General features: G+C 43.9%; 1 protein-coding gene across 2 annotated transcripts in view; it reads left to right on the top strand.

The window, feature by feature from the left end:
* myzap (myocardial zonula adherens protein) overlaps positions 1-22,447 on the top strand; it is a 100,360-nt gene extending 77,913 nt beyond the window's left edge. For both annotated transcript variants that reach the window (XM_072278434.1, XM_072278435.1), the window contains 7 exons: positions 3,121-3,246; positions 5,969-6,097; positions 10,668-10,762; positions 12,281-12,386; positions 13,620-13,703; positions 15,439-15,539; positions 18,893-22,447. In XM_072278434.1, coding sequence (XP_072134535.1) covers positions 3,121-3,246; positions 5,969-6,097; positions 10,668-10,762; positions 12,281-12,386; positions 13,620-13,703; positions 15,439-15,539; positions 18,893-18,977 — 726 coding nt within the window. In that variant the 3' untranslated portion in view covers positions 18,978-22,447. The remainder of the gene's footprint in view (positions 1-3,120; positions 3,247-5,968; positions 6,098-10,667; positions 10,763-12,280; positions 12,387-13,619; positions 13,704-15,438; positions 15,540-18,892) is intronic.
* The last annotated feature ends 1,769 nt before the right edge of the window (positions 22,448-24,216 follow it).

The following is a 24,216-nucleotide window of genomic DNA, read 5'->3' as shown; positions in this document are numbered from 1 at the left end:
AATAATTTAAATAGCTAAAGTTAACATTTATATTACAGGTATAATCAGGTGTGATCAAAAACTTTAAATAAATGATTCAAATGCCACGTTAATGAGACATGCCAAATGTTTATTAGTACGCCTGGTTAACCCACAGTGAAAATATTGCGCTCAGTTCTAGTCACTATACATGTGACGGTTCAAAGGGAATTCATCAGGATGTCGCCTAGATTGGAGGATTGTAGTTGTGGGGAGAGACTGTCTCTCCCCTCCTCCAAGAGGAGGAGGCTGAGGGAGACCTGATGAATGTACACTCTCTCCTCAAAAGGAAACAACATTTCTCCGGGACTAAGGTGCCAAACCAGTACATATATCACATATAGCACATAAAATAATATTAACAGATAATTAAACATTCTGTAGATGTATAAGTTGCTATAAAGTGTATCTATGATATATAGTTAAATAAACTACAGTATAAAGCTGCTGCTACTGTGGGGTACTGGGTGGTAGCAGAGTGTTCAAGAGTCTCACAGTCTGGGGCAAGAAGTGGTTAACCAGACCAACAGCCCCAGTTCTTGTACTGCAGTACCTTCTGCCTGATGGTAGGAGGTCAAAGAGATCGAGGGACAGATGGGAAAAGTTCTTGAAAATGCTGAAGGCTCTGTGAACACAGCTCTTCTAGTGTATATCCGGGGGGGGGGGTCGCGGAAGACGCTGATGATACTCTCAGCAGTCCTCACAATCCATTGTAGGATCTTGTGGTTGGATGCCTTGCAAATCCCATACCAGATGGTGATACAGCAGGTCAGGACTCTCCTGCTGTTGCTCTGGCAGAATGTGGTTAGAAAGGAGGTGGGAAGCCTTGGGCACCTCAATTTCCACAGGAAGTGAAGAAGCTGCTATGCTCTCTTGACTAAAGAGGTGGTGTTGAGGGGTCAGGTGAGATCATTCATGGTGTACATCCAAGAAACTTGTTTCTCCTGACTCTCCAGAGAAGAGCTGTTGATGTGCAGTGAGGAGGGGTCAGCCTGCACCTTCCTGAAGTCCACAATCATCTCTTTAGTCTTGCCCATGTTGAGACTCAAGTTGTGTTTGCACTGGTCCACAGGCCACTCTTCCTGCTCCCTGTATGCTGACTCCTCATTGTTGCTGATGAGGTCAAACGCTGTTGCACCATCAGTGAACTTGATGTAGTTAGACCTGAACTCAGCTGTACCATCATGCGTCAGCAGTGTGAACAGCAGCGAGCTCAACACGCAGCCCGACAGGCCTTCGCTGCTTAGCGTGATGGATCTTGAAATATTCCTGCCAACATGGACTGCCTGAGGTCTCTCTGTCGAGAGGTCCAAGATCCAATTACAGAGGGAGATGCTGAGACCCAGTATGGACAGTTTAGCCACCAGCTTCTAAGGAATAATCGTACTGAATGCCAAACCGAGTTTTTGAGACCTCATTCTCCAGATGGAGCAGGACTGAACAGAGGGCAGACGCTATGGCATCATCAATTGGGGTGATACAAGAGTCCAATGTTGTGGGAAGGCAGGATTTAATGCAGTTCATGACCAACTGCTCAAAGCACTTCCTTATTGCTGAAGTCAATGCTAGTAGACAGTGTCATTAAGGCAGGTTACCAGTGGACTCTCGGGCCCCGGGATGATGGTGATGGCTGTGCCAGCTGGTGGGGATGGAGGACTGTTACAGAGAAATGTTAAACATGTCCGTGACAACAACTGCTAGCTTGGCTGCAGAGTCTGTCAGCACCGACCAGCAATTTTGTCAGACCCTGCAGCTTTATGTGGGTTGACCCAGACTAGGGTCTTCCCTGTATCAGCTGTGGCCAGGCAGAGGGCCTGAACCTCAGGGGAAGGCGGGGGGGGGGGGCTTCCTCGCTGGCACGTCATTCAGTGTACCAAAATGTGCACAGAAGACATTCAACCTATCAGGAACAGAGAAGCAGAAAGTAAGTATTCCCCCCACATGGCAGAGGCATCAAAGAACAAAGGGTATAGGTTAAGTACGAGGAGCGTGAAGAGATCTGAGGAAGAAATATTTCATTAAGAGTTGGTAGTACTTTGAAATGTGCCACCTGAGGAGATGCTACAGGCAGAAACTTCCACCATTTTTAGGAAGCATCTGGATGAACAGCAGGATTGGCCTTTGGGTTTAGTTCAGTTGCAAATTAAGCACTGCCCTTCTCACAAAAATTCTGCATTCTACAAAATGGAGGTATTTGGCTCACTCAGCTGGTTCAACCATTTAGTGAGCTCATCAATGATCAGTGATCTAATTCTATTCACCCATCTTTTCTCCTTTAAAATGGTTGTTGAACAAAATCGATTAAACTCCTGACCAACAACTCACCAAAGCACTTGTTATTGACTTCTGTCCTTCAGGTGTGGAAGTCTAATCTAAAGGCCCAGCCTAATACAGAATATTTTTTTACTTGCAGAGTAGAAGTAGGTGCAGTTTTGCGGAGGTTGAGGTTAGAGGTAGGTGTTTAACACAAAGAGCGCCTGGGATACACTCCAAGGGTGGTGGTAGATGCAGATACATTGGAGTCATTTTGGAAAGGCACATGGATGAAAGAAAAATGGAGCCCATAGGCCATGTAGAAGGGAGGGGTTAAATTGATCATCCAATAGGCTAAAGGTCAGATCAACATCATAGGCCAAAGGGCGTGTTGTTCGATGTTCTGTTTACTTATTTTGAAACAGCTGAACCCTTTTAGCTTAAGATTCACAACCTCTGCAACCCAACAAGTATTTCAAACCAATCTGTCATCTAGTGTTTCGAGAAACAATGCTGAGTTTCCTAGAAGTATTTGGTAGTTTGACTCTAAATTTAGAAAGCAACTACCATTATTTCTTCTTGAGAGAGACCCACTGTGAAGGACCTTATTTGTTGCACTGAATACACAATGTATCCTTCATGGCAGGGATAATGGTTTAATTATTCAAACTGGATCAGCTTCACTTGAGAATGGCCCCTTTGTTTCTTTACTTAAGCTTGCACACTTGCTATCTCATCCACTGTTACCTCGCGCTGATTTCGAAAATAGTACAGTGTTTTGATATTTTATTTTGAAACTGAGCATTTCCTTATTTACTAAACACTTCATTTCTGGTCAATGTATTACAGATAGAAACTTCTCAGGAAGCCAATGCCAGTGCAATGAGGGAAATGACCAGAAAACTTTATAACCAATATGATGATAAACTGAGAGAAGCGGAACAGAAACATCAGGCTGAAAAAGAAGCTCTTCAGGTCTGACCGGGTACTAGTGGCGTGCTTCCGTTCTCAGGGTGTGAGCCAGTTACCCCCTCACCTCTTGAGAAGCTCATGCTCCACTCTTCTCATTCTCACTTTTTCTTAAATTTCAAAAACAGATTTCATCCTATGTCTCTCCCCGTCTCACCCCCCTCTCCCCCCTCTCCCCCCTCTCCCCCCTCTCCCCCCTCTCCCCCTCTCCCCCTCTCCCCCTCTCCCCCTCTCCCCCCCTCCACCCCCTCTCCCCCTCTCCCCCTCTCCCCCTCTCCCCCTCTCCCCCTCTCCCCCTCTCCCCCTCTCCCCCTCTCCCCCTCTCCCCCTCTCCCCCTCTCCCCCTCTCCCCCTCTCCCCCTCTCCCCCTCTCCACCCCCTCTCCACCCCCCCGTCTCACCCCCCGTCTCACCCCCCGTCTCACCCCCCGTCTCACCCCCCGTCTCACCCCCCCTCCCCCCTCCCCCCTCCCCCCTCCCCCCTCCCCCCCTCCCCCCCTCCCCCCCTCCCCCCCTCCCCCCCTCCCCCCCTCCCCCCCCCCACCCCCTCCACCCCCTCCACCCCCTCCACCCCCTCCACCCCCTCCACCCCCTCCACCCCCTCCACCCCCTCCACCCCCTCCACCCCCTCCACCCCCCTCTCCCCCTCTCCCCCTCTCCCCCCGTCTCACCCCCCTCTCCCCCCGTCTCACCCCCCTCTCCCCCCGTCTCACCCCCCTCTCCCCCCCCGTCTCACCCCCCTCTCCCCCCCCTCTCCCCCCCGTCTCACCCCCCGTCTCCCCCCCCGTCTCACCCCCCGTCTCACCCCCCGTCTCACCCCCCGTCTCACCCCCCGTCTCACCCCCCGTCTCACCCCCCGTCTCACCCCCCGTCTCACCCCCCTCTCCCCCCCCGTCTCACCCCCCTCTCCCCCCCCCCCGTCTCACCCCCTCTCCCCCCCCGTCTCACCCCCCTCTCCCCCCCCGTCTCACCCCCCTCTCCCCCCCCGTCTCACCCCCCTCTCCCCCCCCCCGTCTCACCCCCCTCTCCCCCCCGTCTCACCCCCCTCTCCCCCCCCGTCTCACCCCCCTCTCCCCCCCCGTCTCACCCCCCTCTCCCCCCCCTCTCACCCCCCTCTCACCCCCCCTCTCACCCCCCTCTCCCCCCCCTCTCCCCCCCCTCTCCCCCCCCTCTCCCCCCCCTCTCCCCCCCCTCTCCCCCCCCCTCTCACCCCCCCCTCTCACCCCCCCCTCTCACCCCCCCCCCTCTCACCCCCCCCCTCACCCCCCCCCTCACCCCCCCTCTCACCCCCCCTCTCACCCCCCCTCTCACCCCCCCTCTCACCCCCCCTCTCACACCCCCCCTCTCACACCCCCCCCTCTCACACCCCCCCTCTCACACCCCCTCTCACCCCCCCCCTCTCACCCCCCCTCTCACCCCCCCCCTCACCCCCCCCCTCTCCCCCCCCCTCACCCCCCCCCCTCACCCCCCCCCTCACCCCCCCCCTCTCACCCACCCTCTCCCCCCACCCCCTCCCCCCACCCTCTCCCCCCACCCCCTCCCCCCACCCTCCCCACCCTCCCCACCCTCCCCACCCACCCCCCCCTCACCCCCCCCCTCACCCCCCCCTCACCCCCCCCTCACCCCCCGTCTCTCCCCCCGTCTCTCCCCCCGTCTCTCCCCCCGTCTCTCCCCCCGTCTCTCCCCCCGTCTCTCCCCCCTCTCACCCCCCTCTCACCCCCCTCTCACCCCCCCTCTCACCCCCCTCTCACCCCCCTCTCCCCCCCCCGTCTCACCCCCCTCTCCCCCCCCGTCTCACCCCCCTCTCCCCCTCTCTCCCCCCCCCCCGTCTCACCCCCCTCTCCCATATAAAATCTATCTATAGCTATCTACCTACCTCTTTCTTAATGGACATCTCAATGTGCTGGAAGACCAACAAGTTTCAGGCAGACCAAGGGACCTTCCAGCAGCTCTTGATGTCTATCCTGGTGTGTGCCTCATTCTCACTCTCCATTTTGAAATAAGAGTAATGAAGTGAAGTCCTGCGGGAAGTTCCTCAATAATACAGCTTTGTTCAACCCCATCTCAATGACACTGCCATCTGCTACTGGAATGAGAATATTAAATGAGAAGTGATTTAGGAACTGGCTAAAATACCCATTGAAAGAAGGTCATATTAACTCACACTTTGTGACTCAGGGTTATTGGAATTTGGGAAGTGTGCCCCGATTGGGTAAAAGTTGCAAAGAGAGTAAAAATGGAAAATGAGAAATGTGTCTGAAGTTGCAGAAAATCAGATGATTCAGTGGCAGAAACAAACACCTTGGCAAAATTTTCTGGTGGAGAGAGCCCATACTTCCCTCCAAATTTGGAAATAATTTGAGGCTAAAATTATTAATGATCCTTAAATGACCCTCTTATTGTGATGGAGAGCTTAACTGTTTGTAAATAGACATTTTTTGATACAACAAAGTAAAATGATTCTGTTTAAAGTACAACAGTTTGTGAAGGTCCATTTAGTCAGTTAAATGGAGAACTCTAAGCCAGGAAATTAGGGGAGAACTTGATGAGCCCAATATGAGATCACAAATAGAATTGCCTTTACACGTGGAGAGCAAGGTCAGGTGCTCAGGATCTAGGCACAGTTTTTTTTTTGCGTCTTTATGTTAACTCCAGCACAGTTCTGTGGCTCTGTGCTGAGAACCAGAAATGATGGGAATGCAAATCAGGGTTTTCTTTTTTTATTGAAGGCACGAATAAATCAAGCTGTCCATGAACTGAAGTTAGCGAATGAAAAGGTTTTGGCAGCAGAGCAGAAGATCGCAGAAAGGGCCCAGAGGATTCAGGAGTTGGATCAACTCACTGCCCGAATGTTGCAGGTATTATGAAGTTGCATTATATTTCGTCAGTCATTGTGGGGACTGGACTACTGTCCAGCTGACTGTCTTCTGCTGTTACTATCTTCAAGCATGGCTTGAACAGACTGCCTTGATGATCTGTTTTAAACCCCAGGGAAGACAACTGCATTCTTCATCCAAATCCTACAATGCCTCCAGGTCCTTGGGTGTGAGAACGTCCATCTAGTATGCCAAATGTCAACACATCTCATCAAAAATATATGTTGGTATGTTAGGGCTCCTTAAACATATATCCATTTGGTGGAGTGAGTGTAAGTTTGCACAATTTGTTTAAAGAAAGAGATACCGGCATCTGAATTACAATGATTAAAATGAAATGGGCTGTTTGCTGCTTTCAAATTCTAGTGTGTGGATTTTCCTATCAATATTAGCAAGCTGAATGAAATTTGGACAAATATTAAAACATCCCAATTTCTGTGGGAGCAATGAATGGAAGTAATGAAGTGCACTCTGGTACACATGAAAAAGTGCAGTGAGGTCTTTGTTACTTCAACAGCAGGAGAAAGCCACATTGAAAGTAATCAGACTGTAGAATCAGTTCTGCATTTGGAACCAGCCAAACTAAACATAGGTTCAGACCTATGATAAGGTCAGGAATTCCCAGTCGTCTTGCAGGTTCTCCTAAGGACTCATTTCGAAATAGACACTACACTACATATGGAAATATTTCTGAGGTTGGTCACCTACTTATGACATCAAGAAGCCGATTCGGTACCTTGGCTCAACACTGGCTACCAGCTCACTGCTGACATCTGGAGGTGAACTTTTGATAAGACAACTACATCGATACTCGACATTCAAACCCCAGGAAAAAGCACAAAGCACTATGACTGATATTCTTCATGTTCAATATTCAAAGTAAATTTATTATCAAATTATGTATATGTCACCATATACTACTCAGAGATTCATTTTCTTGGCATTCACAGAACAAAGAAATACGACAGAATCAATGAAAAACTAAACACAGACAGACAAACAACAGGAGTACAAAAGACAAACTGTGCAAATGCATACAAAACTAAATAAAACAAACAAATAAATAATACTGAGTACATAAGAACATTAGAAATAGGAGCAGGAGTAGGCCATCCAGCCCGTCGAGCCTGCCCCGCCATTCAATAAGATCATGGCTGATCTGTCCATAAACTCAGCTCCATCTACTTGCCTTTTCCGCATAACCCTTAATTCCCTTACTATGTAAAAACTTATCTAACTGTATCTTAAATATATTTAGTGAAGAAGCCTCAACTGCTTCCCTGGGCAGAGAATTCCACAGATTCACCACTCTCTGGGGAAAAACGATTTCTCCTCATCTGTGTCCTAAATCTTCTCCCCTGAATCTTGAGGCAATGTCCCCTAGTTCTAGTCTCACCTACCAATGGAAACAACTTTCCTACTTCTATCCTATCTATCCCTTTCAAAATTTTGTATGTTTCCATAAGATCCCCTCTCATTCTTCTGAACTCCAGAGAGTATAGTCCCAGATGACTCAATCTCTCCTCATAGTTGTAGGGTCATTGAAAGTGAGTCCATAGGCTGTGGAATTAGTTCAGAGTTGAGGTGAGTGAAGTTATCCATGCCGGTTCAAGAGGTAATAACTGATGGTTGAAGGGTATCAGCTATTCCTGAACCTGGTGGCATGGGCCCTGAGGCTCCTGTGCCTCCTCCCTGATGGCAGTAGCAAGAAGACAGCATGGACTGAATGGTAGGAACCATTGATGATGGATGCTGCTTTCTTGTGACTGCACTCCTTATAGATGTGCTCGATGGTGGGGAGGGCTTTTCCTGTGATGGACTGGACTATATCCGCTACTTTTCATAGGGTTTTCCATTCTTGCGCATCGGTGTTTCCCTACCAGGCTCCGATGCTACCTGCAGCGATACATCACAGTGAAGTTTGTCAAAGTTTTAGATGACACGCTGAATCTGCATAAACTTCTAAGAAAGTAGAGGTGCTGTCATGCCTTCTTTGTAAAGACATTTATGTACTAGTCCCAGTACAGGTCCTCTGGAATGGTAGCACCAAGGAATTTCAAGTTACTGACCTCTTCCACTCCAATCCCCTAATGATGCCTGGCTCATGGACCCCCAATTTCTTCCTCCTGCAGTCAATAATCTGCTTTTTGGTTTTGCTGACATTAAGTGAGAGGTTGTTGTTATGATACCATTCTACCAGATTTTCAGTCTCCCTTCTATGTGCCGACTCGTCACCACCTTTGATCCGGCTAATACCAGTAGTCTCATCAGCAAACTTAAATATGGAATTGGAGCTGTACTTAGCCTCACAGACATAAGTATAAAGCAAGTGGAGTGGCTACACACAAAGTCTTGTGATGTACCTGTGAGGATGATGATTGTGGAGGAGATATTGTTGTCAATCCAAACTGTCTGGGGTCTGCAAGTGAAGAAATTGAGGATCAAGTTGCACAAGGAGGTATTGAGGTCCAAGTCTGGGAGCTTATTGATTAGTTTCAAGGGGATGATAGTGTTAAATGTTGAGCTGTAGTCAATGAAGAACATCTTGATTTATGCATCTTCACTGCCCAGATGAAGCAGGGCAGAGAGGGAAGCTAATGAATGGCACCTTTTGTTATATTGCTGTGATGTAGCATGTGTTATATTGTTGCCTGTGATGTTACCAACTGAACCTTAGGCTCTGCCTGCTCTCTCAAGATAATAGATGTCCCATGACACTATTTTGAAGAACAAGAAAGGTTGGTAGTGGTTTATTATTTTCACATTTACCAAGATAAATGAAAAGCTTTGCTTGTACGTATCCAGACAGATGATTACGTTGAGATGGTGAGAGTGAAATGTGGACTGCATAATGCAGTGTAGAAGCTCCAGAGAAAGGGCAGTGCTGGTAAACAAATAAAGTGCAAGTGCCATAGTGAGGTAGATGAGGAGATCGAGAGTTTATCTTTGTGTAAGGGAGGGCTGGAGTTCCTGGATTCTCAGAGAATTCCTCAATCAGCACAACTAAAATTAATAGTTACATTTCTGTTGTGGAACCTTGCTAAGCATGATCCCCACATTGCAGTCTGCATTTCAAGCAAAAAAAATCTTTGGCTGTAAAGAACTCTGGGATATCTAGAGGTTTTGATAGGTTCTTTATAAATGTCGATCTTCCTTTTGTTCTATTTACATGTTAACATCTACTTGACCAAGTAGTCAACAATGTCTGATTTAGATCAATTAAAAGAAGTGAGTAAAGGCACATGAAGATTCAGACTTTTTCTATGAAAACAGATTTTTCTGCACAAAGCTCCCAAAAGAGATCATTTTTTTCCAGTTCTGTCATGTGATGGGATTTCCAGATGGACAGAGAAAAAGATTCAGAAATGTTTCAAAGCTTTTTGAAGTGTTGTAAAGACTCTACCTTTCCTGGAATGTTGAGGCTCTATTAGGAGGGGTGGTGAGATGGTATATAGACTGTATATAAAGAGCACACGGAAAACCAACTAAGTGACAGAGGGATGGAGCAACTCATTGCCTACCCAGCTGCTACCACTCTCCCTTCACCCCCTCAACAACCACAATTACCACCGTCATGCCCCTCCTGCCCCATCTGTGGAACAGCCCATAATTCTCATATACCCCGTATTCTCATTCAGACACCTTCCAATCCACTAAGCCATCGTGGAAACAAATAATCCTTAATCCTGAGGGACAACCTAAGAATCTTTAGTAGTCTCAAATTTGTTGCTATCTCATCCACCTCTTCAAAAAAGATGCCACAGTGTTATGTAAGTTGAATTGAGACTAAATATATTTGATTCCCTTTTGATATGTTCCTCACACTCATTGAGATCGCAATTGTATTTTGAGAGCTCCAGTGGGGGGGGGGGGGGGGGGTGGTTACTGAGGTTATCTTAATCATAGAAGGTTTGCCTGCAGATTTAAGGATCTGTAGTGTACTCATTGGAGCCAACTTCTCCAACTTGTCCTAAGTCAGTGTGGGGTTCCCTCCGACTAGGCACTCCTGACTGGTTACCTTAGTTCAGGGAATAGCTTCCAGATTTATCCATGTCTGATGCTCCATTCAGCCCAAGAGCTCCTTATGCTTAGATTACAAAGTAATCAAGACTGGGAGTGAAAAAGGTCCATGCCTGGTGTTTGGAATAGGATAAGGATGTCAGGGATGTAGCACGTGAGGGCTGGATGTGTGATGCATGTTCAGAACCAAATTTCCCACCTCAAGCCTGGTCCCAATGGACATACATGGATGCGTGTGTATGGGGAAAAAATGACCAGCTTAGGTAGAAGAATGGACACAATGTGTAGACCTACATCCCAGCATACCAATTACTGCAACAGAGGAGGAAGGAATCTCATGTCCAAAATCAGGAGAATAGCTTGCCATTTCTACTAACATTATTTAAATATAAACCAATTAACCATTTGGAAAATGAAACTACAGATGATCTAAAGTATAGGAATGTTCAATGTGTTTTGAAGATTGTCACTTCTATTTGAATGAAATAGCTTTAATGAAGTGATCTGACCAGTGTCTGATCCCTTGTTACAGGAGCGTCACCTCTTACAGCAGAGGTTACAGGAACAAGAGGAACGGCTCCGACAGCTCAGACAGAGAGATGAACCAGATGCACGGAACAGTGAGAGGTGCAGATAAACCGAGTCCAGCTCTGCATTCTTCACAGATGTGCAATGCAATCTCATAATTCAATTACATTTTTTTTTATTTTTCAAGCAAGACTACTTATTTACAGTCTTAATTATGTGAACAGTTCTGTGTTAATTAATTCCCTGTATATTACTATAACCCCTCTCCTTCCTGGAAAAATCCCTCAAGTGTAGTAACATTTCTGCACTACATTTATAATGCTGAAACTTCCATATAACACTTACCTCATTTTTTTATTGTTAATAATGTTAAGTTATAGAAAAGTGAAGGGCTGTGATTGGCCACAGGGTTGCTGCACAATACTTTCACTCCTGACTGGTGTATTTAACTTCACTCTGTTGCCCCATTTTAACTGTCATTATAAAGTTACTTGTTATGCCCTTAAGCGATTCCATGCAGCTCACAATCAATAAATATTTCTGAGTGGAGTCACTATTGCTGAGGGGGCAAATGAGGCAGCCAAAATTCACCAGATAGGATTCCAGAACCAGGAACATTGTACATGTTCAGTTAATTTGTTTGTGGTTGTGTTTATCGTGAGTGAATTGTAACCAGGACCAAGGTGGAGTGCCATTCAACTGATTCCTTCCACTTGAACAGATATATTGGGATGGGAAGGATTGGTTTGGTGGAGCATTATTACCAGTTATTTGTATATTTCAATCCAATTTGTGAGTCTGGTCAAAATTTGGAAGATTTGTCTGATAACTAAACACATGGTGAGATATGGAAAGTCATTTTGAGAATGCTTAAATGAAGACAAGTTGTTGGGCAGCGATTCACCAGACTTCTGGTGAGATAGGCTGGTGTTACACAGATAAATATAAAACATAAACAAGTCAATGTGATGGCAGAGGGTGTCTGAATACACAGAAAGATAGAAGATGGAATGAAGCAGTTTATTTCAAATTGTTCAATCAAAATTCCAGAGGGCATCAGAAACCTGATAATCCATGGAATCTCATCTCTTTACTTGGTAGTGTATTCCTGCCCTCAATAATCTAAATTATTGTTTCTCTCTCCTTCCTTTCCCTTCCTCCTCCCTCACTCCCATTTTCCACCTCTTCTTCCTTCCTTCCTTTCATCTCTTCCTCCATACCCCCATCCCTCCCTCCCTCCTTCCCTCTCCCACTCTTTCTCTCCCCTACCCTTCTCTCTACTTTTCTCTGCCTCTATTTTTCTTTCATTGTCTCCATGCAGGAATAGGTTCTATCTTTCACCAAGAAGCAAAAAACTCCCAAGATTACTATACCCCCTCCCCCATAGGAATAGAATCCCTCTGGGCCTCTTGCACCTTGCTCCAATTATTTAATTGGAATTTCGCCTATTGACTTTGGCAATTGGTAATCAATCATATTACATTTCATGAGGCACTTCAGTAATGGGGAGGAATGTGGGGGCAGAGCAGGGGCAAGCTCACCAGCCAGCAGATTTATGGTCTTGTGGAAACCTCTGCATCACTTGACATAATTTCTGTTCATCCCTGGCTGTGTCAGGTCCCAGAAAGCGGAGGAGGAAGCTGCCAGTCTGAGGGAAAGAATTCAACACCTGAACAACATGGTACACTGTCAACAGAGGAAAGTCAAGCAAATGATTGAAGAGGTGGGAAAGAGACAACAGTTCCTCAGTTTGATGTATCACTGTGTCACTTTTTTAAAAAGCTCATTAATGTTATATACTATACATTAATAGCACACTTACATCCGTGCGTTTAGAAAACAGTTCAAACTTCAGCAAATTGCTTTGAACCTTTTACATTACCAAATTGTTGTCAAGATGTTTCCTATTTTATGCATTAAGGAGCAATGTAGTGGGCTTAGTCCATTCTGATCTGACATGAGTGGTGCTGATAGGGTCTACAATGATTATGCTGGAATTGAAGATCATGGTTATATCCCATTTCTGGTTCCTGTGCTGCTTGCCTGAAAACAGCAATGGCTTCAGTTCATGCAATAGTATGAAGAATGAATGGCTTTAATAGGGCAGTCTTTTCATAACATAACCGGATGGCTGTGTTTTTTGCCACTAGAAGCTGCCATGGAGCTGAGTTGGACAAGGACTGGAGCTGTAAAAGACTGGCCAGCAGGAGGAGCTGTGTTTCTGTGTCTCCCTGTTCCTTTCTTTTTGGGATAGAAAGTTTGTCGGTACTTATTCCATGCCTGTCATCTGACAAAAATTCAGTGCTGAAAGCCAGTTACTGGCACACTTATTTATGCACGGGATATGATGTTTCCCATCTTTAATTGCACTCAAGGTGGTGGAGAGCTACCAACTTGAAACACTGCAGTCCCTCTGGTGTTGGTCCTCGCAGAGTGCTGAGAAGTGGAAAATTCCAGTACAATGAAATTGTGGTGCTACATTTTCAACTCCGAATGTTATGTGATTTGCTCTCCTTGCCCTTTGTTGTAGAGGTCGTGGGTTTGTGAACTGCTGTCAACCATGCCCTGGTAGTGAACTTTGTGTTACAGGTGACATGGTGAAGGGAAGGTAGGGATGCTTTAATGCAGTGGACGGAGTGCAAATCAGGCTTTTCTTTTCAGCCTCTGCCTTTCTGGCTGTGGCAGTGCACTTCAATTGTATGTACCACTGACTCTGAAAAGTTACCAATGAAGTAGCTTAGAATGGTGCATCCAGGAAAATCAAGGATAGTTATTTTGATGAAGAAGGCACAATGTACAACTCTACAGCAACCTCAGATCAAATACTACATTGTTAGAAACGCTCAACTCATTACTGAAATCCAAACATTGACAACTGTTAACAACGTTGCTAATGTTAATATGTTGGTGAGGCTGACATTTCTGCTGTATGTTGATTGTTGTTTTGGAACTCCAGGTTGAAATTCTTAAGAGCAACATCCAACACAAAGATGCAATTATTGAGAGCATGCAGGAAAGGATATCTTTCTTGGAAGCTGAGGTAAGGTCTTAAAAATCTCCTGTATATTTAAAAGCAAATTCTCTTTTTAATAATGACCTTCTGATAGACAATTAAAGAATTTCTTCAATACGAGCTTTTCCACTGCCTTTAGCCCACTTCCACCACCCTAAGGTTATTTTTAAGAACTTAAGATATTAAAGAATTTTTTCCATTAAATAAGTTCTTTATTTCAATTTTGGTCTTCCTTCTGGTTCACTTGCAACAGTGTCCTAAAATTACCATTTCATTCCTACAACCTTCTGGGTAGTGACAGACATGTGGGAACCCTAAAAGGGGACTTTGAATTAGGGACGGAAGGCTTGGTCAGGGCGGCTGCTCTTGAGTTTTCTCCTCTGCTCCCTGACGACACAATAACAACAACCTACCTTAATAAACTTGGATAGATAAACTCTGCAATGTCCTTCTCGGTCGTGGCAACAGCTAAAGCTGGATGTTGAGCCATATGAGGGATAGAAAATTCAGAAAAAGTTTGGAACTCAAGGACGACCATAGGGCATGTGAGGGTGTTGGGGGAGGGGGATTTTCAGGTTATTCTGGAGCATGAGGTCTAGGTAACTGAAAACATAACTGTGAAATGTGGACCAGTGGGTAGGAGGGCCAGAGAGTTTTGTAAAAATCCATGGAGGTACGAGGTCCTGAGGGAATTTAAAATGAGCATAAGAATCATGTGTTGGGATTATCGGGGAGTGGAGGTCAGTGGGCTATGATGGAAGAGGAGCTGAGTTTAATGAATTGACATTGTTATGGCCAGGTACTAAGAAGGTAAGAGTGAGATTCAAGTTCACGACTGGTGCCAGGCCAATGTCATCGGGTATCCAGCTGCACCAATTCTTTCAGGAACTAAAGCAGAAAATCTGTCAATGATTTTTTTGCAAGTAGTCAGTAAAAATACAAAGTAAAAGCAAGAAAACACTTAAAGGTTTGTATTTCTGCAGAGCTGGTGTCCTGAACTGAAAACTTTTGTATCTTGATTGTTGAGAATGAAAAAGAAATAAAGAACATCTTTCAGGATATGCCTTATACTGGTAACATTAATGTTTCTAGTTCTGAGGTGTTTGTTTACAGAAGCTCACAATGGAAGTACAGTCCTGGGCCATTAGAATTGTTGAATCATGTGGAATACTGACCAGAAACAGGGCCCACTGAGAACGAGCAAACCACAAGTGCCCGTCTTCACACTATTCCCACCCTAACTCATTGTTGTTCTCTCCACAACAACCCTGGTTCCTATTTCTTACCAACACACTTGGCCAATTAAGCTGCTAACCTGCACATCTGTGGGAAATGGGAGGACTCTTGAGCACAGAGAGGAAACGCACACAGTGAGAGGGAGAACACACAAACTCCAGTTCTAACAATGGCAGAGAATGGCACAGGAGTATGGGTAGACGTTGGGATAGGAGTAGGCCTCAGGTGGTTATCCAGAAAATGATCAATAATGAAGAACATTTAAAATAGGAGCAATGCAGTAGGGTTATAGATTATAAAGTAACATGACCTTATACTAGTGGAAGTCCTATAGAATGAATTATAGATCAAATTGAAGTGTATACATGAATAAGTGACAATAGTTGAGTTCACAGTTTTATTAATACAAAGTATTAATTGATTTCTCTACTCAGTTGTGCACATCCCTGAATTCAGATGTAAACTTCCTCCAACAATTAAATGCTAATCATTTTCATGATGTATTTTTACTGGTGCATTTCTCTAGAATAAAGAACTACAAGACAAATTGGACTACATGATGTCACTGGATCAACAGAGAATTGTGGAGACCAGGGAGCAAGCTGTATCCTGTGATATTCCCAGCAGGTAACCTCCGACCCCTGCTGCTCTTCTCCAGCAATATTTTGGTATAAGAAGAAAGTGACCCTCCAGTGGAAGTTAAAATTTAATGTCTGACAAGGGAGATGCAGGATTCATGGGGCTGGGGTGGAGATATTGGCCCATTCTTATCAGTGCTCAGGCAGAAAGGTGGTAATGCTGAAATTAATTCACCTTGCTTCAGGAAGGGAACAAAAAATATTGCAAACACAAGAGATTCCACAGATGCTTGAAATCCAGAGCTCATATGCAAAATGCTGGAGGAACTCAGCAGGTCAGGCAGCATCTACGGAAATAAATAAACAGTGGAAGTTTCGGGCCAAGACCCTTCATCGGGACTGGAAAGGAAGGGGGCAAAATAAAAATGTGTTGGGGGAGGGAGGGGAAGAAGGACAAGCTAAAAAGTGATAGGTGAAGCCACGTGTGTAGTAAAGGTAAAGGGCTGGAGAAGAGGGAATCTGATAGGAGAGGGGAGTCGACCATAAGAGAAAGAGAAGAAGGGTGTGTTAGGCAGGTGAGGAGAAGAGGAAAGAGGTCAAAGTGGGGAATAGAGTAAGAGGAGGATCGCATTGTTGAGCACCTCCGCTTCATCTGCAAAAAGTGGAATTTTCCAGTGGCCAACCATTTTAATTCCTATCACCAATTCCATTCCAACATGTTAGTTAATGGTCTCCTCTACTGCCATGATGAGGCCACTCTCAGGGTGGAGGAGCAACACCTCGTATTCTGTCTAGGTAGCCTCCAACCTGATGGCATGAACATCAATTTCTCTTTCTGGTAATTTTTTAAAAAAATTCCTTCCCCTTTTCCTCTATTCCTCACTCTGGCCTCTTACTTCTTTTCCTCACCTGCCTTTTACTTCCCCCTGGGTTCCCTCCTCCTTCCCTTTCTCCAATGGTCCACTCTCCTCTCCGATCAGATCCCTTCTCCAGCCCTTTACCTTTCCTACCCAACTGGCTTCACCTCTCACATTCTAGTTATCCTCAATCCACTCCCCCCACATTCCCTTTTTATTCTGGTATCCTTCCTCTTCCTTTTCAGTTCTGATGAAGGGTCTCAGCTCTGAATGTCGACAGTTTATCTTTTCCATAGATGCAGCCTAGTCTGTAGAGTTCCTCCAGCATTATGTATGTTGCAAAAATGATTGCATCTTCATGGTTCATTCAGAATTATTTTCCAGCAACTGATGTATAATCACTCTTTTATTGGAGGGAATGTGCGCAGCAAGGTCCCACAAGGTCTCTAGACAAGGTCAGGGCACAACAGAGTACAATTGTGCTTCTTTCAGACAAGAGGCTAGGAATCTTTTAATGCACCAGAGAAGATGAACGGGGCTGTTCCACGATTTCACTGAGAGTGGTGCACTGTTACAGTACTACATGGGAGAAATAGCATCAGATCTCAGGAGTGGGACTCAAGTACAACAGTGACAATGCATTGCTCAGAGATTCATGCTGCAAATATTTCAATCCTAACAAAATTATTTAAAGCATAAAGCAGAAATAACTGCATAATTTGAAACGTAAGCAGAACTTCATGGAAGTGCACAGAAGTAGGCCATTCCTCCTGAGCTGACTCTTTGAAATAACTCTCCAAGTAATTTTGTTCGCCTGTTGTTTTCTCATCAACTGGCAGTTTTTTTTGCTTTCAATTGCATAACCAATTTCACTCTGAAAGTTATGATTTTCATCCACCATTCGTTCTAACACTGTGCTCCGGATTAGAATGAAACTTGTCTCATTCTCTCCAGTCCTGTCACCAGTCATTGAGGATCTGTCACTTCAGGTCACTAGATCTCCTGCCACTAAAAAGAGATGTTTCTAATGAAATGCTTCATAGTTCTCAGCTACCAGTCAATCTCCAATCATCCTTTACTACTCTGAGGAGAAGGCCCCCATCGCTACATAATTTAAGTCACCTTTTTCCCTCATTTACTATCTTAATAAATCTCTTTGGTGGCCTCCCCTAGCTCCTTGATGCCCAGAACTGAAAAAAGGTGCTTTAACTGGAGTACAACCAGGGACTTCTGAGAAATTAACAGAACTGTGTTGTCACTCTACATCTGTGAACAAAACAGACAAGTTAATTGTGCAGAATAGCCAATGAAAGGGTGTAAGTATGAAATGGCAAAAGGTAGGAGGGAACCAAGGAGAGAATGTGGAAATCAGCCAATAAATATATGTTTGAGGTAAAGCAGCAGAAAACTTCTAAAATCTCAATGATCACAGATTCCAAAACTCTATCCTGCATCTGGGAGACAATGTTTGCATTACTGGGGGTTATTATACAAAGTGCTTGTAATAATCTTCATCACTCTTCATTTTGATGGCACTCCTGTTGGATGCACATAAAGTGGTTTTATGTGGTGTTCACATGGCAAAAACCTGGGGTGCCAGAAGTTAAAATAATCTGAGCCTCCCTATTGTGCTGCAGTTCAGTATCAAAGCTGCTCTGCTCGACAAGGATAAAGGACACCCATTGGAAAATGGCTGGGACCTTCCAGGAGAATGTAGGTCTAACTCTGACTGCTTTTAAACTTTTGCCTAAAGCAGAATCCTCCAAGAGGACTGTAACCTCACTGTGGTTTAGAGGCCTGAGTACCTCAATGACCTGGAGAGCTATGTGGGCTGGAGTCAGGGCTCTTGGTAGGGTCACCCATGCTAAACAGGTCAAAGGGTAGAGGACAGACTAAGAGTGGTCCAGTGGTCCTCCAGGTTCGGGGGTTCAGCTCAGGGCTAACAACCCTGACTAGAAAAACAAAATTGTTATGGGAACAGCGATGAAGAGTCCTTCTATATCTGAATGTGATGGTAGTCCTGGGTCTCCACCCAGGACTTGCATGACTGAGAGTAGTGAAAACCAAGAGGAAGCTACTGGCAGGAAGAGGAAGGCCTGAATGCCAGCAGATGGAGTAATGGGCGGTAAGTAAGTAAAGCAGACTCACCTTCTGGTTATCTGCACAGGATAGACAGACAGTGATAAGTCCCAAACAGTCACTTTTTAAAAAAACTTCTTTGACTTTTGAAACAAGAAGCAATAGGGGTGTTTTTTTTCCCCAGAGCCCACAGGAAATCACACCCATCCGATCATTTGTGCTTCCTTAACTCTCTTCGCGGCGATTTATCTGCTGCACGCTTGTAACTCGTTCACTCCCTCCACCAGCCAGCTGCTGCTTCTGAACACCTTCACGGAGTTATTGACTTGCTTGCAAGTTAGGTGTGGGTCTGGACAGCAGGCTGTTTGACCGAGTTGCACCTCCAGTTAAGATCATGGTTCTTTCTCTCAAATGTAGTGTGTGGATGAAAGCTAATGAATGTATTATTTGCAATTTATTGGCACAGGATTACTCCAGTGACAAGCAATCACAATGTGTCCACCCCGTATATGAGGCTCTTGGAATTTAGTCTACAGAAAGAGACACTCTGATCTTGCTCTTTTAACGCTACTGATGTCCGGCGGAATGTGTGGGCAACCCAACAACAGCCATGCTTCAACTGGTTTGACTGTGTTGGTGTCTCACAGAAGTGGTTTGGTAATGTGAGTGCAATAGCATTAATGGAACAATGAAGGCTAATGTCTCTCTGCATCAACCTGTGCACATCAAACTGTATGTAAGGTGCACGAAATGAACAAAAAATAATGCAGTATTTATTTTCAATATTTTTGTAATATAAATTTTCTGCTTGTTATTTTGGTTCAGGAACTGAAACTAATTATTTTTAAGGTGATATTTTCCTGCATTTATATAATTCTTAAAGGGGTTTTACAGAGGGTTCTTGAGTTAAAAGCTGTTGCTTAATTGAAAAATAATTTCAGCCACTGTTCAACATTGTGGGCTGAAGGCCCATGTCATGCTGAGCTGTTCTAAAAGTTGCTGCCTAGTATTTAACATTGGAGCTGTATGTGAACCATTGTTGTTCTGATTCATTCTCAGAATAACTTACTATTAATTCTGAAGTGAAATCATGTTCCACATGATAGCATTGAGAGCACAGCCTAATGGAACCTTACTGGAGAGAATTGGATATGGATTTGTAACAATACTTCTGAGTGGGACTCGATGGATAGTAGTCCAAAGGAGTTGGGGGAGGAGAGGTGTCCTATTTAAGATGGAGTTCAGAGCAGGTTTTCTCTCTTGGGGGTTTGTGAGTCCAAAGGCCAGTGAAATCAGAATCATTGAATACGCTTGAGAAGAGGGATATGAACGTCACTGGCAACAGGCAGCAATGTGGAGCTTAAGTTACAATTTTTCAATGGCAGTACAGGCTCGAAGGGCTGAGTAACCTTCTCCTGATTTGTATTCTGTCTCTAATGGAGCTCAAACCAGTGACCTATTGCCACCAGGGGGTGCTACGCTGGCTGTTTGATTGGTAAAAGTTATAAATCACTGATTGGTTTTCAAGATAACAGAATGATAATGGAAAATGGATGGGCAAGGTGCCATAAGACAAGACTAACTTCAAATTTATCACTGTCAAGTAACCTGCTCACATCTCTGTGACATCAGTTAGGCTAAATGCCGAATAAATTGGTTGTATTGGTAATCCTATCATGAAGAGAAGTATATGTAAAAATTGCAAACTAGATCTAACTCTGATTCCACAATAAAGTTTGCAGCTTCTTCTGTCTGTTCAAAAGGAAGTTGTTAAGGTAGGCTTCTGCTGTTTACAGCTACTTTAATAATGAAATATTTTGTTAAGTAGCACCGATGAAAGGACACGCAAACTGCTCACATGGGATAATTCACTACTTAAATTTGAGTGTGTAATAAAGTTGTTGATGTAACTTTATACAGAAAGGCAGAAATCTTCAGACCCTGTTACTGAGATGAAAGCAACTACGATGCCATAAAATGGAAGAGAAGTGAACTGCTGAAATCTGGTTTAAGTTAAAATTCTGTGTGGCTTGGGGCAGAATTAAATGAAAACAGAAGTAGTGTTAGGAACCTCAGCTGAGGTAAATAGTGGAGACCAGTCTGCCCACTGAATTTAACTGTACTCCATGCTATCCAAACATATAATGTTATCCTTAAAAGAACATCAGCTTATTTTAGTTTAAAATCACCTTAATTTATTTGATCAAAGGATAGAATTTACATTTAGTTATTTCCTTCCATTAACTCAAACCCTCCAAAAGCATTCTCTAGCCAACGTAGCGCCAAAATGGGAACATCCCACACAATTTAAAAAAACTTTAAACACCTATTTTGTTGATACTAGTTGGTAGGTGAGCATTTTAAGTTGCAAAGGAAGCGGAGGGATTGAATGACACATATGATGGAGGAGCTGGCTGAGTGAAAATGGTGAAAGATTGTTAATTACACCTGGTCTGTCCGGGTGAGGTGTAAATGGTGGGAGATGAACGAGGACAGAGAGAAACAATCCTGGCATTGAGGTTATGAAAATCTCTAGTTGCTGGAGATATTCAGCAAGGCAGACGGCATCTGTGGGGACAGAAAAACAGGTTTAACATCACAGCTAGTTCTGAAACAAATCAAAGACTCGCTACCTAAAATTGTTGATTTCAATGTCGGGTCTCGATTTATCAACCATCAGAGTGCATTATCCATACCCCACCGCACCCCCCCCCCCCCCCCAATCTTCAGTTCTATTGTGCAGTAACCAGTAGGCCTGTTTATGTATTTGCATCTCTTGGGTGGGGCTTGAATTTATTACTCATCAGCAGTAGAAACATTGTCCTTTTTCCAAAGCTGGAAGTGATCAGCTTCCAAGAACTCTCTGAGGTTGAGGCGGGGACTCTCAAAACATTTTGAGAGGCATCTTGACAAGCACTTGAATCATGAGGCAGAGCAGAGTACAGACAAGTGTAGTTAAATGGGGTTAGTACAGATTGGTACTTGATGGTTGTCACAGATGGTAGGCTGAAGGGCCTGTTACTAGGCTATATGACACTATGATCCGGTCAGACAGACTGATCATTTCCATCACTGTCATGCTTAATGCATTGGTAGAGGTCACAGGAGAGTATTATTTACAAATATATTTGAGCACCATTTTTAAAAGTGGATTCTGTTGTATTTAATATTCAAAAGCAACAATGACCGAATTGGTCAAAGGAGAAAGTTCCCATTTCGGATTTAGCCAGAGGGTTTTCTTCATGTAAAACAGAGCTATTTCCTTGTTATATGAGTGTGGCATCACTGTTAGAAGAAACCAGATCCTGTGCATGTTATTCCAGCTTGCTTATTGACGTCACATTGTATGCTTCATTGCTCGTATTGTAAATTCTACAGCTGTAGAGCTAGTAATGAAAATAAGGAAATCTTTCCACCCTTTTGCATTGTTACAGTTAGTGAAAACAGGTGGGCTAGCAGTTAATGAATGCTGGAAATCTCAACACATTTACATGTGTGTAGGCATCCATTTCATAGATGCAGAAACTTCCCACCAAATTCCTGGTACATTTGTGCTAATTAGGCAGAGAGAGCAGGTGCACATTGAGAATTCCCACAAAACTGCTAATAAATCTGTACTAATTACCAGTCAGAGTGAGGATAAATTCATTGAAAGAAGCAGCAGGAGTTGGCTGCAGTTTTCTGGTGAGATTTTCTGGCTTGCTTTTGGGCTCATTTGCACTCTAACCACACGACCACCCAACCACCCAAATCGTGTATGTACATATTCATAGTGGACAATGATAATTACTTGGTTTGTGATGGTCACATCATTTGTATATTTAAATATATTGTATGCAATAGAATGATTTCAATAAAAAGATCTTCATCCACTCTTTCAATATTGAGATATCAATATTTTTATTCAACAGCTATCAAAAGTCTATAAGATAATATATAAAAAAACAAAGGTACAACCTAATTAATAAAAAGTTATTGGAATATTGTAATTTCATTAACAATATTATATTTAATTCTTTCTAATGGCAAAATATTTTAATGTATTCAATATAATAAATGAAGATTTAGTCAAATACATTGCATTTTGTCAGTTTTGTCCAATCTGATATAACCAATTTAAAATCCCAGCTTAAAAGTCACAAAAATTTACTATTTTAAAAATTTTTCTCCATGGTCACTCTATCTAGGCCTTTCAAAATGCATGAGGTTTCAATGAAATCCCCTGCGCATTCTTTGGAACTCCAGTGAGTACAGGCCCAGAGCCATCAAACACTCCTCATATGCTAACCCTTTCATTCCCAAGATCATTCTTGTAAACATCCTCTGAACTCTTCCCAGTGTCAGCACATCCTTTCTTAGATATGGCTCACAATACTCTAAATGTGGTCTGGCCAATGCCTTTTAAAGCCTCGGCATTACATCTTTGCTTTTATAGTCATAGTCATACTTTATTGATCCCAGGGGGAAATTGGTTTTCATTACAGTTGCACCATAAATAATAAATAGTCATAGAACCACAAATAGTTAAATAGTAATATGTAAATTATTCCAGTAAATTCTGAAATAAGTCCAGGACCAGCCTATCGGCACGGGGTGTCTGACCCTCCAAGGGAGGAGTTGTAAAGTTTGATGGCCACAGGCAGGAATGACATCCTATAACGCTCTGTGCTGCATCTTGGAGGAATGAGTCTATTCTAGTCCTCTCAAAATGAATGCCAACATTGTATTTGTCTTCCTTGCCACCAACTCAACCTGCATGTTAACCTTCTAAGGAATTCTCCACTCCGACTCCCAAGTCCCTTTGCACCTTTGATTAGAAAATAGTCTATGCCTTTTTTTCTTCTTCCACGACTTTACTCCTTCTACCAGAATCATGAGCATACACTTCCATATAGTGTATTCCATCTGCTACTTTGCCCATTCTTCTAATCTGTCCAGGTCGTTCTGCAGACTCCCTGCTTTCTCAACATTGCCTGCCATTGTATCCCCTGCAAACTTGGCCACAAAGCCATCAATTCCATCATCTAGATCATTAACACATAATGTGAAAAGTATCGAACCCAACACTGACCCTTGTGGAGCACCACCAGCTGCTAACAGCCAACTAGAAACGTCCTCATTTATTCCCACTCTTTGCCTTCTACCAGTCAGCCAATCTTCTGCATATGCTAGTATCTTTCCTTAAATACAATAAGGTCTTGTCTTGTTTAGCTACATGTGCAGCATCTTGTCAAAGGCCTTCTGAAAGCCCAGGAAAAAACATCCACTGGCTTTCTTTTGTCTATCCTGCCTATTACTTTCTCAAAGAATTACAACAGATTTGTCAGACAAGATTTCCCATTAAGGAAGCCATCCTGACTTCAGCCTTTTCTATCCTGTGCCTCCAAGTACCTCATCCTTACTAATGGACATAAAAGATGCTGGTGAACGCAGCAGTATTTTTTGTGTGTTGCTTGAATTTCTAGCATCTGCAGATTTCCTCGTGTTTGCGTCCTTACTAATGGATTCTGATATCTTGCCAACAACTGAAGCCAGGCTAACTAGCCTATAATTTCCTGACTCTTGCCTCATCTATTCTGAAAGATTTGAGTGACATTTGTGAATTACTAGTCCTCTGGAACAATTCTTGAATCTAGTGATTTAGACCATAAGATACAGGAGCAAAATTAGGCCATTTGGTCCAGCCAGTCCTCCCCATTCATCATGGCTAATCCATTTTCCTCTCAGCCCCAATCTCCTGCCTTCTCTCCATATCCCTTCAATCCCTGACTAATCAAGAATATACTAACA

Source organism: Mobula birostris, chromosome 14 (genome assembly GCF_030028105.1).
Source record: "Mobula birostris isolate sMobBir1 chromosome 14, sMobBir1.hap1, whole genome shotgun sequence".
NCBI classification, from domain to species: domain Eukaryota; kingdom Metazoa; phylum Chordata; class Chondrichthyes; order Myliobatiformes; family Myliobatidae; genus Mobula; species Mobula birostris.
The sequence above is the reverse complement of the archived record's forward strand: the minus strand, read 5'-3'. Positions and strand labels throughout refer to the sequence as shown.